Source organism: Acanthochromis polyacanthus, chromosome 4 (genome assembly GCF_021347895.1).
Source record: "Acanthochromis polyacanthus isolate Apoly-LR-REF ecotype Palm Island chromosome 4, KAUST_Apoly_ChrSc, whole genome shotgun sequence".
Classification (NCBI taxonomy): domain Eukaryota; kingdom Metazoa; phylum Chordata; class Actinopteri; family Pomacentridae; genus Acanthochromis; species Acanthochromis polyacanthus.
This window is the reverse complement of record NC_067116.1, coordinates 22,729,479-22,744,801: the sequence shown is the minus strand read 5'-3', so window position 1 is coordinate 22,744,801 and position 15,323 is coordinate 22,729,479. Positions and strand designations below refer to the sequence as shown.

The 15,323-nt window shown below is 40.7% G+C and overlaps 1 protein-coding gene and 1 long non-coding RNA gene across 4 annotated transcripts in view; one reads left to right on the top strand and one right to left on the bottom strand.

Moving 5' to 3' along the window:
• Positions 1-15,323, bottom strand: part of LOC110963451 (cAMP-specific 3',5'-cyclic phosphodiesterase 4D-like) — a 90,270-nt gene that overhangs the window by 26,697 nt on the left and 48,250 nt on the right. Inside the window, exon 1 of one of the 3 annotated variants that reach the window (XM_022211833.2) lies at positions 12,484-12,642. The exons of the other annotated variants lie outside the window; for them this stretch is intronic. Coding sequence (XP_022067525.2) covers positions 12,484-12,617 — 134 coding nt within the window. The 5' untranslated portion in view covers positions 12,618-12,642. Of the gene's footprint in view, positions 1-12,483; positions 12,643-15,323 lie in introns of those variants that run through there. 3 annotated transcript variants of the gene reach the window in all.
• On the top strand, positions 6,161-13,932 carry LOC110963454 (uncharacterized). Its single transcript, XR_002596523.2, has 2 exons — positions 6,161-7,140; positions 12,639-13,932. It is a non-coding gene; the product is annotated as an uncharacterized LOC110963454 (long non-coding RNA).

Here is a 15,323-nt window from a genome sequence, read left to right as displayed (position 1 = left end):
TGCATTTCTCTGACGTACATTACAGCTCCCTTTTCTCTCTTTAAGTCTGTTTCAAAAAACTTTTCTCACACACACATCCCAAACCTCTCCTTGAGTTCCCAGGATGTTTACTTTACTTATCTGCACCCCATCGAAGAGAAGGAATCTTTCTTCAAATTAAAAAAAAAGAAAGCTGGAGTTAAAAAGTGGTAGTTTAACATCAATTAATCAAATGACAGAAAATTCATCACCAACTATTTTGATAATGAAATCATCGTTTAACATTTTTTTGAGCAAACGTGTCAAAATATTTTTTAACATCTTCATGTAAAACTGGAAGAATCTACTTGGAAAAAAATGTTTTTCACCTCAAAAAATATTTAATTATTTAAAAAAGCTTAAAAAACAATTTTTAGGTTCATGAGCCACAATAAAGTTTTCTACACAATGCTTCTTAAAATAGAAAAAAGTCACTGTAGCAATGATTCACTTCTCTGAACATGATGTCAACACGCAATACTGTTGATGTCATGAGAGCTACTTTGATGTCAGGTCATGCCCTGAAACATCTTCACTGACAGTACCTAATATGATCCTTATTATTTAGTAATTCTCTAGAACTGCACAAAAAATTGAGCCCTCAGCCTGGGAAATGCCAAGCAGGACTAGTTCCAGTTGTTAGTTGTTGTCGGTGCATGTGTTCTTGTGATGCGCTCATGGGAACCAGGCACCAGGGATTCAAAGGAACTTTCTGTTACGTATGCGAGAGTGATGCAGAAAACAATCGCCAAGGCCAGATGTTGTTATTTGATGGGAGGATGACACAGAACTGGGGTAAAAGGTCAAAACACACACATATACACACATGCGCCCTCCTGTTTTCTTTCCTCGTAGCGTGGGAATTGGCCGAGGGGCCTCAAACATGACACCAGGAAGGAGGCAAGAGGTGAGGAGGAGAGGAGGAAAACACACCACGGAATGGTTTATAAATGAGTATGAGTGTGTGTTTTAGGTCCAAAAAATCATAGTGAGGAAGACATTTCTGTATTCTGAGGACATTGTGGCCTGCAAGAAAAACTTCAGAGGGTTGGCTGAGGGTTCAGAGTTAGCTTGAAGGTTTAGATTAGAAGTAAGGATTAGGGTAGAGTTAGCCATTTAACCCTCGTGTTGTCCTTACCAAAAATTTCCCCAAATTTATATAAAATTTGCAAAATCTTCAGGAAGAAAATTCCTGAAAAGTTTCACTCAAAAGTTTTATTTTTTAAATAAAAAATCCCCAAATTCGACAGCAAAATTCATTGGATTTTAGCTGATTTCTTTCTGAATGTCCTTAAAGATTTTTTTAATCAGTTTTTTCCCACCAAAAAATTTTTAGAAAAATGTGGAAGTTTTCACTGTGAAAATGTTTGTTTTTTTTCCCCCACATTTTTAAAACTTTTATACGGGTCAATTTGACCCGAAGGATGACAGGAGGGTTAACTGTGATGGTTATCATTTGGGGTGCATTATGTGAATGAGTGTCCTCACACAGATTATAAACATCTATGTGCGTGCGTGCGTGCGTGCGTGCGTGCGTGCGTGCGTGCGTGCGTGCGTGCGTGCGTGCGTGCGTGCGTGCGTGCGTGCTTGCGTGTGTTCAAGCAGTAGGGAGGGTTTGTTTGTTTTATACCTCAAGCCTATTGTACAGTTGATCTGAAAGCAGCAGAAAAACAGGCTGCTTCCCCCTCATGCATCACTCTGCCAAACAAATCTTTCCTTTCACTGTCGCTGTGTGTTTTGGTCCCCACAAGTTTGAAGTGTTTTCTTGGCCATGTTGTTGTTACTGAAAAAAGTAAAAGTGCAAAAACATTTCTTTAGGGTTAGCCATTGTTTTGGTTAGGGTTAGGGTTTGGTTAAGGTTAGGGTAAGGGTTAGGGGTTAGATATGAATGGGAGTCAATGGTATGTCCCCACAATGATAGCAAGACACACACACACGTGTGTGTGTGTGTGTGTGTGTGTGTGTGTGTGTGTGTGTGTGTGTGTGTGTGTGTGTGTGTGTGTGTGTGTGTGTGTGTGTCATCATGACAGCATAGTGAGAAGAGAAGTTGGGCAGCAGGGCAAAAGAAGAACAAGCAGCAAGGTTATTCGAGTAGACTCAGATCTGTGCACTAAGTCTGATGATGAAGCTTTCTGCTTTGTGATTAACCTGCTCATTCACTGACAGCAGTCATTGTGCTGATGAAATGTGTTTTCCCAACATAAAATCCAATAAATACACATTGGTAACACATCTGTCCATGAACTTAAATATCCATAGAATCACATGGTCACACCAGATCCAAGGATTAAAGGCATATCAAAGTGACTAGAGCAGCAACAATACTATGTGCAGTGATCAGAAAACTGATCAACAATGCTGAAGTCATTTTAGTGCTATTTTTAAAGTTCCAGCTTCGAAAATGTGATATCTCTGCTGTAATTGCAATATCTTTGAGTTTCAAACTGTTAAAGTAGTTACAAAAGCAAGACAATTCATGGCAATTACCGGTGATGGATATTTGTACTGTTTTCTGAAGTATCATTGACCACACAACTAATCTCTCAATCAACAATAATGAATTGATAGTAAAATAACAGTGAATATTGGACATTCTTGATTTTGATAAAATCCTGTGGCTTTCCAGCAAGACTTGATGCAGAAATTTTAAACAGCTATAGATACTATAGCCGTGGAGCGAACTCTGAGGACAGACTGTCAATGGTATGTTCTATTATGACATTGTGAGGCATCTGGGGTAAAACATTTGACGCAAATGACCTGAACTGGTGCGTGCTGGCATGTGGCTGCTCCAATTGATTACCAATTATGTCGTTGCTCATGGGTTTTTTGGCCACAATACCACAAGCGTTGCTCTCCACCCACCCTGCTTGCTTGATTTGGCTCCCTGCATGTCCTTCCTCTTCCTCAAAATATCGTTTCGGCACAGTGGAGGAGATCCGGACTGTATCACAGAAGGTAGCTGACACACTTACAGAACGGGACCTCCTGGGAGCGCTTCAAGTGCGGCAGGAGCACTGGAAGCAGTGTATCACTGCACAAGAAGACTATCTCAAATGGGAAGGCAGCCAAATTCAAATCAAACTTGGTCTTTGCTTTTTATAAACGCAGTGACAGAACTCTTTGATTGCATCTTGTCACACACACACACAGCACCATGTTTGGGAATACTCTCACGAAACTGCTACATCTACTCCTACATCTATGCAACTGTGCTGGACCCTCCACCAAGAGCCAGCTGCTCCTTCCATTCACCTGATCAGCCACTATGGATCGCTATCCAAACAAAGCAAGCGCTCTGTGTCCAACATCAACAACTGATCTCAGAGCAGCTCATGTCTCTCTAAATATAGCCAAGGGGAGGAGAAGGTTGCAGCAAGTCAAGCCAGCTGCTGTGTTTATTATTTTTCTGTGTCACCTCTGACCTACAGGCAGAGGAAGGACTCTTGCCTTTGAAAACAGCAGAACTCTGTTGTGATTTGCTGTCACAAGAGACAAAAGAAGAAAGAAAGCAAGAAAAACTGGCAGCATCCAAAATGTAAAGGCATTAATCTGTATGTGACACTGTCTGAGATTCGTACATAACATTATAAATATTGGAGAAAAGTTTGTCACAACTTTTGTGTGTGTACTATATCGGTGTTATTACAGTTTTCTATTTTCATTCCAACACCTCATCCTATCAAATGCACCCCAACACTTTGGCATAGCTAAAAAAATAAAGGAGACTATTGAACTTTGGATTTAAAAGTCTCTATCACACTCATACCAAAGTATAATTTTTATCATCCATCAATCTTTCAGCATTTTTTTTAAAATTCACAGGCAAATAATTTAGCACAAAACGTAGGTTCCTGTATATCAAATGGACACTTTACCTTTTTTGTTGTGTTGTCTTAACAGCAGTTGAGCTTATACTTAAATAAACTGGAAAAAAAAAAAGCAATGATCCTCACATTTGAGAAATTGTGATTCTGAACTGAAACACTTAAAATTTTGCTTCAGACCACGATTTCCAGCTGACAGTACAGGCACAAACTTCAACCTTTCCATCACAGCAATTCCTGCTCTGGTAGGTTTCTGTTTGCATGACTGCTGACTGTTGGTGATTTTAAAAAGCTGTACTTACTCTGAGATTGTGAAGTACAAACACTAAAAGCAGACAATTACTATTTGCTTTCAAAATCGGACTTTTTTTGGGATTGCCTTCAGAGTTTATCCAAAGCTGTCGACGGTTCATGTTTTAGTCAAATAAGGTAGAGTAGGTGATCACAGTCCGACTTCCAAAAACAAGGCCAGCCTTTTAAGCAAACGGGTCCGAATGCAGCTGCAGTGGAGCTGAAGTAGTTAATTTTTGGAGCTCAGGGCGCCTCAGAGGTTGATTCACTCCTCCGGACGGGTATTGATCGTGGAGTCTATGTGCAGTGATTAGCTCTGTCCATCCAGCCGGGCAGAAATCCATACAGTGGCTGATCGGCATTAACATCATTAGTAACTGGTTAGGAGGATAACACACTGGGCCAGAACCACCCAGAGCCACACAACACAACACCACACACACAGGCAGAGTGTGATTACAGCCCCAGCAGTAGAGGGCCAGATTTGGCTCCAGCATCGACCTGAAAATCAAACAACCCTGGTACGCAACTGGACAGGCTGGTTCAGGGCACGAACACACACACACACACACACACACACACGCACACACACACACACATACAAACACACAGTGTCTTTGCCCAGCAACAGGCCGTGCTGAGTGCTCCTCTAATCATGTTCATACGGCACTAATTGGCGCCTTTCGGTATACAGTGATTGAGCCCAGCGGTGAGTCAGGAGTTTGCCACTTCCTTTTCTAATTAGCCAAGGGCAACCCAGGAGCAACCAATCCCATCGCTGATCAACGGGACACAACAAAAAGGAGACATTGAGGGGAGAGTGTTCTCTCTCAGTTCTCTTCACCTTTTGTGTCTTAATTGCTTTTAGGTGCATTTTTCTTGTCAAGAACTGAGAATCACAGATTCATCATCATCAGTTCATCGCAAAGAGGTAGATTGTTCTTGAATAGAATAAAAGGTAATGGACGGAAAAAATTACATAATACTATTAGTAAAAGCTCTGTGTATTTGCTATACATTCGCTTGTCATTTTCAGACATCATATGCTGATATACAGGGTTGGCCAAAAGTAGGTATGCATTTTACACTTTCATTCTAATTTATTTCTAATGCGATTAATTGCCTGGCATGAAGGTGGGACAGTGTTAAAGGCTCCTTGCCATGATGTGTGCATCTGCTTGGCATTTTTTACACAACCAATACTGCTTTAGTATCCACTTTCTTTGCTCTTGATTTACTTTGTTTGCCATTGCTCACAATCTCTGTAACTTTAAAAAAAAAAAAAAGAAACCGAAATTGTAAGAAATAATAAATGAATGAGGGATACTGAATATTGGTTTGGAATCATGGTTTGGATAAATTAGGTCAAAAACGTGAAACAAATAGTGAAACAACTGTAAGCCCACTTTTGGCCCACCCTGTAGCATCCGTCAGATGCTAACCATGTCAAGCCCATCGGGTATCAGCCATGACATTACCGATCCATGGTAAACACAGTTTCCTTCTCAATGTCAATATAAAATCCAGTGTTTCCACCATATGTAATGAACTGCAGACTCAGATGAACCCCACAAAAATCCCTGCGTCATGCTATTTAAAATTGTAAAACAAATGCAACAATTTCCATGCAGTCAGGTGAATTTGTTTTCATTACTGGCAGGCACACTGACACTACAAGATTACAAGACATAAGAACATTCCCACATTTAGCATGTATAATCTAATCCAGCAAATATATATATATATTATCATAAATAACAACACTAAACAGTATCAGGTCTAATACTTTTTCATCAGAAGTATGTCAATGCTATTTTCTACATCTAGGCCCTCAGTTAAATTTTTTCTGTATTTATATTTAATATTTAGTTTTTTTAGATTAAGTCTTTCTGCAAATTCTTGCACAAAAAAACATTTTTTTTTATATTGGTGCAGTTTTTGTTATTTCTAAAAGAAACTGAAGTTGCGAAAAGCCCCCTTTGATCCCCAGGTTTTCCCTACCTGGCCTCCCGCTGTGTAGGCGGAGCCCTGAAGTCTATGTAGGTGATCGAGTTCACCTGTGACAAACTGAGCAGGAGGAGGCTGCATGTGGACGCCTTATGTCCTTATTCGTTAAAAGTCCGTCAACCACGCTATTGTCTAATCCTGTGAGAAAATAACAGAACAGAGCCTCTTTGTTGAGTGTTTGTCTGTCCCTGGGTTGGTCATCACTCCTGGAGTCACAGAGATGTCAGTCAACACTCGGTCCACTATTCTCGCAGTGATATTCAATACAAGCACACACAGTCACAGAAACACAGTCACACTTGACTGCTGACGTCAGTTGTGGTTTCATGACTGTCACTGCAATGCCGATCGACCAGCTAGCAGGCCTGCAATTATTCCCGGCCCAACGCTCTCCTCACTGCAGTTTTGTTTTTCCACCAAATGAGAGACTAGAACACAAAGGATGCTATGAAACACGCTGAAAAGAAACCAGCTGGCCAAGCCTGCGGACACAGTGGGATTTCTGTTGAGACGTGTTTGTTGTAGGAACGGAGAGGAATGACTCTGCGGACTCGAGCAGAGGCGTCCTGTGGTGCAGCGGGTTGAGGCGTCAACCGTGGATTGGAAATGATTTGGGATCACGTCCAGGGAACAGCCATTGTCACGTCAATATTTCCCGTCTGTCCTCACCTCGGGTCAAAATGTCTTTGTCACAAAACTGCGCATTAATGACACCAAACTGCATTAGCTAAACATATCTGTTATGTATAATCTTTAATTCAAAATGGGCAGGTGATGGATCACTTCAGGAAATCCTACATGTAATAAGAAACTGAAGATCTCTTAGATGTCTATTGGACAAAATCCAACAAGAGCAGAAACCTGGAGGTTTTTCATTTTTTTCAACAGCTGCTGGGAGCACCACATCTCGACAAAAGCCTGAGTGTACGTTGGAAATGTACCGCATCAGAAGACTAAAAACTGAGTCTGGGAAGAGGTCAGAGGTCACTGAGCAGGGGTAAGTGGACGGCTGAACAAAGGTTAAGAGGGGCCACACATCTTCCAGCAGGTTATGTTTGACCATCTATTACCACAAAGCCAAAGTTCCATACTTCCTCCTGTGAAGAAGACTGAGAAATGGCAGTAAAAAAGGCTTGTGTAGAGGCAAAAAGTACACTTCTGACACTCAATTCACCAGTTTACTGACTGGGGAGGATTTTCTAAACAACTCAAACGTGTGTTTATAATTCTGTTAATTTTTTTTTTTAAATTAAAAAGTGAGCATATTTTTGAAAAACTTCTCAGTTTTCTTCCTATGCTCAGTGAAAAGGGGAAAAAGAATTCTGTAATGGGAATCCCAACTCACTTACAGCACACTGTATTAGTCAGTCTCTCTCCAACACCGTGCGTCATATGCCAGTGCTGAGGAGAAACGGTGAAACTGAAGAATGTGACTGAATTTACAAGTACCTGTCATCGATATATGTCCTACATGAGGTAAGAGATGCCTGTGACAGGCATAAAGTGAAGTGAAGGAGTTGGAGGGATGAATCCATCACAGGTGAGTAAAGCCTGAAAAGCTGCAGGAGCACAATGAGCCTGCTGATACTGTCAGCTGATACCCAGAGCTGACTCATACTCACGATGAGCACGACTTCAGTGCTATGACAGAGCTAACGTGACTCCCTGTTTACATTATGTTGCGACATACTGGCAGTGTCGACCTCTGACCTCATGTAGAGTGAGCTGTGCGTCACGTCGCAGTGTGTTGACACGGGATGAGTCCCACACGGCTGCCAACCTGCTGTGACACCATCAAAGGTCAGCCCTCTAAGCTGAACCGCTGGGAGGGACAGGCTGCACACTGAAAGCATTAAACGTCAGCGGATAGCTGCATGGAAACTTTGTGAATGGTGATATTTTTGAGATGTTGACCTTTAATTGAACATCAGAGTCACTGCAATCTTAACATGTTTGACCAGAGCCACAGAAAATCAGACAGACATGTTGAGTTCAGTGAAGTGCCCATCATGTCATGGTAAATACAATGTAATTTTAGAATCTTTCTTTAGTTCTTTTGATAGTGTCTCAACAAGAATTTCCCTGGATATGCCAAATGTAGAAAACCCCCTACAAAGAGCTGCTGAAGAGTAGCTGACCACAGCTGTCAGCTACAGTAGAAAACATTCACATTAACACAGCTGTGTTTACAGTGCTGGTATCCTGCTTTTACATGTTCCTAATCAACTGCAGCTAGAGAACAGTAAAAAAAAAAGAAGTCTGTCTTATATTTTGAAACAGCTGCAGAAAATAACTTTGTTGGATTTTGTTTTGACGGTTTGACATTGTTTGCTGTGAATTTGCCCCTTTCTAGATCAGTTTTATACAACTAGACTGGATAGGGCTGAAGATGATTGTTTCATTGTGGCCAAACCTCAGACCACCGGTCAGGCTGATTAAAGATGTTTCCTAGGCTTCCTAATGTTGACTTACATCGAGAAAAATCATTCACTAATTTCAGAAACTTTTTCATTCTGAAAAAAACATTGATAAATTCGAGAGTAAAGGCAGAATTTTTGGAATTCTGAAAACAGTGTGTTGTTGATATGCCAACAGGGAAGAGACAACTTTGACAAGAATGAGAGCGAGGATCAATCTGAGGCTCTGATTACAAAACTGTCATGAAAGGCTCTAAGTTGCAACCAAAAACATGGGCTTTAAGAGGCCTCTATGTAAAAACATTACAATAGGCTGACCTAAAAAGAAAGAGAATGCTAACTGCCTTTTATAACGTGAACACCCAAGTTTTAACTATTAAAACAGGAAGGAAAATCCTCCTAAAATACAAACAAGCAAAGTTTATGTGGCAGCACTACAAACTGTGTTGAGAGTGTCGTTTCACGGAGCAGCACGAGGCTACACATACTCAAGACATTTCACCATGACTGTCACCAACATGCTAAGGCCCAACATGTCTGACCTGAGAAACTGAAACCTGTAAGAGGAATCACGCCAGAGAATTTACTGCACCCTATCAATCTACACATAAAACTTCTTACTCACTATTACTGCAGACAAAAGCACCAAACTATGAATAAACAGGAGACGTTTCACTGAGAAAAAATATGCTGTATTTGTGAACGTTTAGAGTAAGACTGCTGAATAAATGTCAATGTGTTTGTTACTATTACAGGACTGATGAGGCGTTAGCGCTCTGTATGAGTCACTTCTAAATGAGATCAGTGATCTCTGCTTGGAGGTGAAACATGAGTGATTCTGAGTCTGACTTCAGTCCTCATCGCCAGCACTGACGATACAGGTCTACTGATGAAAAGAGAAATATGGGAAAGACAAAAGCAACCTGTAGGATTGGCCAATGAGAAGAAAATCCCAAATCACTCTGTTGTTGTTAAACGCATTACAGAAACAGAACATCAGAGAGAAGAGCTGTTTGAGCTGAATCCTGCAAACTGAATGGCTGAGAAGAGGCTGATACAAAAAAGATCATAGAAAAATCAAATAGTTCAGCAGTTCATGCACAAAACCAACAAAGCAGGACTGAAACAATTCATCACTTAACTAATTCGGTGAAGGACGGCAAATTCATGCCATTTATCAAGCCAAAACAACAGGATTTCCAGTTTCACGTAGTTTCCACTAACGATTGTTTTCAGGAATCGATCAATTTCTGTAAATTTTTCTCAACTGATTGGTTGCTTTGTCTATAATATGTAATATATAGTGAAAAATGCCTTAAAAAGCTCAATTTATCTGTAAAAATAACAAATTCAGTTTACAATAATACAAAACGGAGAAAAGCAGCAAATCCTCATACCAGAAAATCCGATAGCAATTTTTAAAATATAATTAACACAATATTGACATCTTTTATGACGTAACTAGAGTTGAAACAACAAGATGAGTAATCCTGCTAAAAAAAAAAATCTAACTCCTTTCATTTCTCCATTGGGAGGACTTGCTGCTTTTTTTCAGTTCAGCATTACTGTAAAGTGAATATCTTTGAAAGTTTTGGACTGATTGTTAGTTGATGATGTAAGTTTGGGCCCTGGAAAAGCACGATGTGCCTTTTTCCCAAATTCATCAGCTAAATGATTAGTCAAACGCGACAGAACAGGAGAGGGTCCAGAGACTGGGAGAAAATCTAACAAGACAAGACAGAAAGAGAAAAGACGAGACAGATCCTGGAGCTGTGAGTAGCTGTGTAGTACGATGAGATAACTGAAATGAGATAACTATATGTCAGACGCAGAGAGCCAACTTGTCCCAAATCAGAACCCTGAAAGCAGACGCTAAATATCTGCACAGATGTTCATGAAGGTCTCTGAGCCAAAAGCAGCTGTAAACCCTTAAACTTTACAAGGAAAAGTGACGACGGTGGAAGCGCAGTGTTTCCCTGTTAAACAGATTTAGAAGGTTTTACTGCAGTGTGCACGCTACTTCTCTGTGTCGCGTTTCGACTGTCATTACACACATGTGTTTGATCCATCAGACCTATAAATACATCCAACCAGGCATTTGTTAGCAATCTGCCTTTGAAGCCTCTTTATTGGTGGGTTGACATTATAAAGACTCTTTGATACCCACCTAACTAGGCTGATGTCGTCATGACTCTTTCTGGAAGGTCAGCTGCAAAATTCGTCAGATTTCCTTCTGTGACTCTTAAGGAAGCTTTCAGGTGGACTCATCTAGTGAGATCGAAGTGTGTAGTAATGCATGAGCCTGGTAAACCAATCTCTTTGCAATATTTCAGCACCTACACTTCATGAAGCATCAGGTTTATCCTAAATCCTCTATAAAGCATGTATGTCACTAATGCACTGAGGTTCGCCTGTAACGCATCACGCACAAGAAAAAAAAAACACAACAAAGAGTTAAAATTGTTCTTGCAAACTAGTCACAATGACAGACACACTTAATATGGTAAAGAGTAAGGCTGAACAGTTATGAGAAATATCAGCAATAGCACAACATGGTCAAGTGCAATAGAGTGTGATGCTCTGACCTATTAATCATGTTCTCCAGACAAAAGTGAACATGCTTGTCTCCTACAGACAGTAGCAAAAATCCCATCATCAATTTCATATTTGTTTCAGTGGAAAACAAACGACAATTCCCACTAAAATCATTGCTCATATAATATGCATAGATTACAATATATAAATAATCTTCTTTTTGCATATCATTCAGCCTGCGCAGTGAGCAATTAGCAGTAATTGTTATTGTATGACCACCATAAAAGCACACACATAGATTCACAAGATAATGATTCATATATTCCAAAGAACCACATCAGTCCTTCTGGCTCACCGCTACGCTAACAAAGCCGCACTTAGCAACCAAACTCTGGTGATTTGGTCAGTCTACGCTCAACTCTACTGTTTGACTCTCTTGTTTCTTCTGGCAGACTGATGACACTGACTGCAGATGTTATTTTGGCATCTTGGATTTAAATTTTTTTGATCTGCGAAGTGAAGAGCTGAATTTTTGCTCAGTTACCTGCAGACTTGACTGTAGGTGATTTTGCCAATAAATAAAAACAGGATCTTTCCTTTGAAAGACAGTGAGCAACGACATGATGATAAAGATATCAAATCGGTTTTCATAAAATCATATCTGAGTGGCTTATAAGGGTTGGCTGTCATGATATTGTGCTGACCTTTAGGAGATTAGGTAAAAATATCACAATAAATGTATACTGAGGTCACTTTAAACTGAGAGTCACTGTGCTGTAACAGAAGCGTGAATGATAAGAATATCAAAAGGAGATACTAAAACAGCGTCAGTAAAAAATGTCACGCGATGAGGAAGGCATCACTTTGAGTCTCATCAAGAATATTTGCAAAATATTTCAGACAAAAAAAGAAAAACCCAAAAGAACCAACAGCTGGAATGATGGTGACCATAAGAATAAACTCAGTGCTGCAGTTGTAGAAGCACAGATACAACAATCTGTGCCTCTACAACAAATAAAATATCAGAAGAACCTAATGACAGTAAGTGTAATTTGAATTTTTACTAATACTGTAAATGACAAACAGCTAGAAGTTGAAGTAACTATATCAAAAGTAGTTACTGGTTCTCTGCACATATACATATAAAATACTATAAGACAGAAATCTTGCTAGTGTTTGATTGATTGTGATATAGAGAGCTCAAGATGCTGTAACCTGATTATTTATATGTTATTAAAATTACTGTAAAGTTGTATTACTTCATGAAAAGTGCTCATTAGGGGAATAACAGAGAAAGAATTGGGAAACTTTGCTTCCAAATAAAAATTAAACAGCTTTGTGTTTAGAGTTGTGCAACAACATCTGGATTGAAACCACATCTGGCCTACCGCCTGCGTTTCTGAACAATGTCGATGGGCCGGTTGACGGCGCACGGTGACCCACAGATATTCCCGTTCCGCACTTTGAAGTAGCGATCCTGGACCGAGGGGGTCACGTACACACAGTTGGTTGGTAAACTCATGTCTGTTTATCTCCACTTCAGCTCTGTGCTCTACTAAACGTCCTCCTCCTCCTCCTCTGGGTGCTCCTCTGCTCCTCTGCTCCTGGACGCTCTCTCCTCTGCCTTCACGCCGCACCAGCTTTCCACTGAGTCACAGACAGACGGAGGAAAGCCCGCCACAGAGTGTTGTAGCCGCATGACTCCAGGTCCAAAGTGAGGAGTGGGAGAAGAAAAGGAAAAGGGGCTTTAAAGGGCCATTTCCTCAGGCCACATTGCTGCCGGTTCATGAGGGCTAAACGTGAGCAGAGCGTGGAGGCGTTGGTTTGAAATCCACATTGAGGAGTCCAGAGCTGAACTCTCCCTCTTCTCTGGAGACACACTCCTCCCTCCTTCCCTCCCTCCGCCTCTCTATGGCTCTCCCCGTCTGTCTCCTCCTTCCAGGCTCAGAAACATAGACTGCTGAGGCTTTAAAAAAGGCTTGATCTATGTGCATGTATTGTATGTGTGGCTGAGTGCTAGAAAGGGGGGTCTCTGGTTGCATTACCTGCACCACGTGTGTGTCTGTGGGAATGTATATCCACAGTGTGGGGTAAATGTGTGGTATACTGTATATGTGCTGTGGACACTTTAACCGTTTGCAGCCTCAGCCAGCACACATGCTTCACAGACTCAGTGTAAAAAACAACAAATCACTCACCAAAGCAAACAAACAAAAAGAAAACCCTCACAAATAATTACTTCATACTTGATTTTCATCTTTTAAATTATTCCAATGACAGTACAACATACATTTATTGTGCATCTGATGAGGGGTTCAAACACTAATGTGGGAGTGTTTGCCGTCTTTCCATGTAAATTATGAGTTTTTTTCTTAGTTTACAGATGTTAACTTTCAGAGCTGCATGCTATACAGTAGTCTTGGAAAAGATCGAGGAATTACAGATATGGTTTTCAGTACGGTCAAACTTAGATGTACTTCTCTTGCTATGAAACCCATGGAGATGCTGTATTGAGTTGCTGCAGTGCGCCGCAGGGGAGTTTCTACTGGTGGACCGGGAAGCTGAGCTGAGAAAAATTGCAAATATAAGTGTTAGCAACAGCATTACATGACTGGTATGCCAGGGTCAGGATTTCTTAATACAGACCACCCAGTCTAGAAAAATGGGCATGATTCAACCAGATAAACCTGGCACAACTTGCAACCCCTACTGTAGCGCATCTTAACTAAACCGCAACATTTCTTATTTTAAAATTCCATTTTCTCCAGCTGCCTTTTGTTTCTCCCCCCACTATACCTGTCTTTTAATTGCTGTGTTTTAATAAATTTTCAAACGGAGTTGATTCAGACAAGTTTTTCTCATGCTTCTCACAGTACACTACAAGTATGGTCATTTTAAAATGCATGGCCTCAAAATATGCATCAGAGCTAGTTGCAGTTTGGTCAGTACAGGTTAGTTTTCTCAGTTGCTATCTGCTTGACTCACAGGTTAGGCCACACCATAAATATGTCTACATCAGTAAAACAGATCAATTGCAGCCAGGGCATGAGAGGAACTACAGAGAGGAGAGGAAGAGCAGGTGGATTAATAATCACAGTGTTGCTTCTGGAATAGAATTGTAAATTAGTTAAAACACTGCTTTGTCATTTTTTGACCCAAACTGTTCAAACTCATGATATTTTCTGTTAAGCTGTGGCTATGAGCCAACATGTGCACCGATAGCCATATATGGCAAATTGCCTCAAAAAATTGAATCTTAAAATGACGTCTGCCAAATACAAAAGCACTTTATTAGCCACATGATTTTATTCAACAGCAAATCTGCCACCATGAGCTGCAAATCATCTCCGTTCAGTCCAATTATATGTTGGTATCGTCACTGGGTTCTCCAGGACCAATATAAGGAACAAGGAATGTTATTATTCCAGGAAGTTCCAATGACTTCTATCACCAGCAGCTCAGCTTTGACTTTTTTGTTTAAACGTATACACCGTAAACCGAAATTAATTGTCAGCAAGGTTTAAGAGGGGAAAAAATGGACCCAAGTCTCCTACACAGTGCACTTTCACCTACAGGAGCAGGTGTAATTGTATAATTCTTCCAGTCAAGTCTGAGCTCCAGCAGAGAAGTACCAGTCAGTCTCTCCACAAGGAACTTACCGGACCAGATGAGCTCAGCGGCTGGAGGGCCCACTGCTGTCGACATCACCAGCAAATATTTGTCTTTTGAGACACTGGGCTGTAGACTGAGTCGGACGTGCTGGCAGGCACATGGGAGAGGGGGTGGAGTGAAGGGGGCTTTTAAATGTCCGACGTTTTAAAAAATGGTTGGCTAAAGATCCAACCAGATGTTGTGACGTGGTGATGACGGAAAACAGAAGCAGAATCACAAGGTTTTGATTCAGTTTTAACACATTAAGTCCTTTGTCTGACAGTTCTTTTGTAGACTTAGCCTGAAATTGATTTAAAATGCACACTTTTCCAACTAATCTGCTTATTGACAGATTTTTATTTCAGCTGGGTGACATCCGTTAGCGGGCTCAGATTCTTTAGTTTGAGCACAGAATGAAGTCTGGCGCCAGGCCTGCGACTACACTGACGGCTCGGTTGTTCGAAAATATGAAAAAATTCAAGGCCAATCAGGCAACATGTTCTTGGAAACAAAAGAAGCTCACTTTCCATCCTCCCAGCTAATTAAACTATTATCCTGAACAAGTCTGTCTTCCATG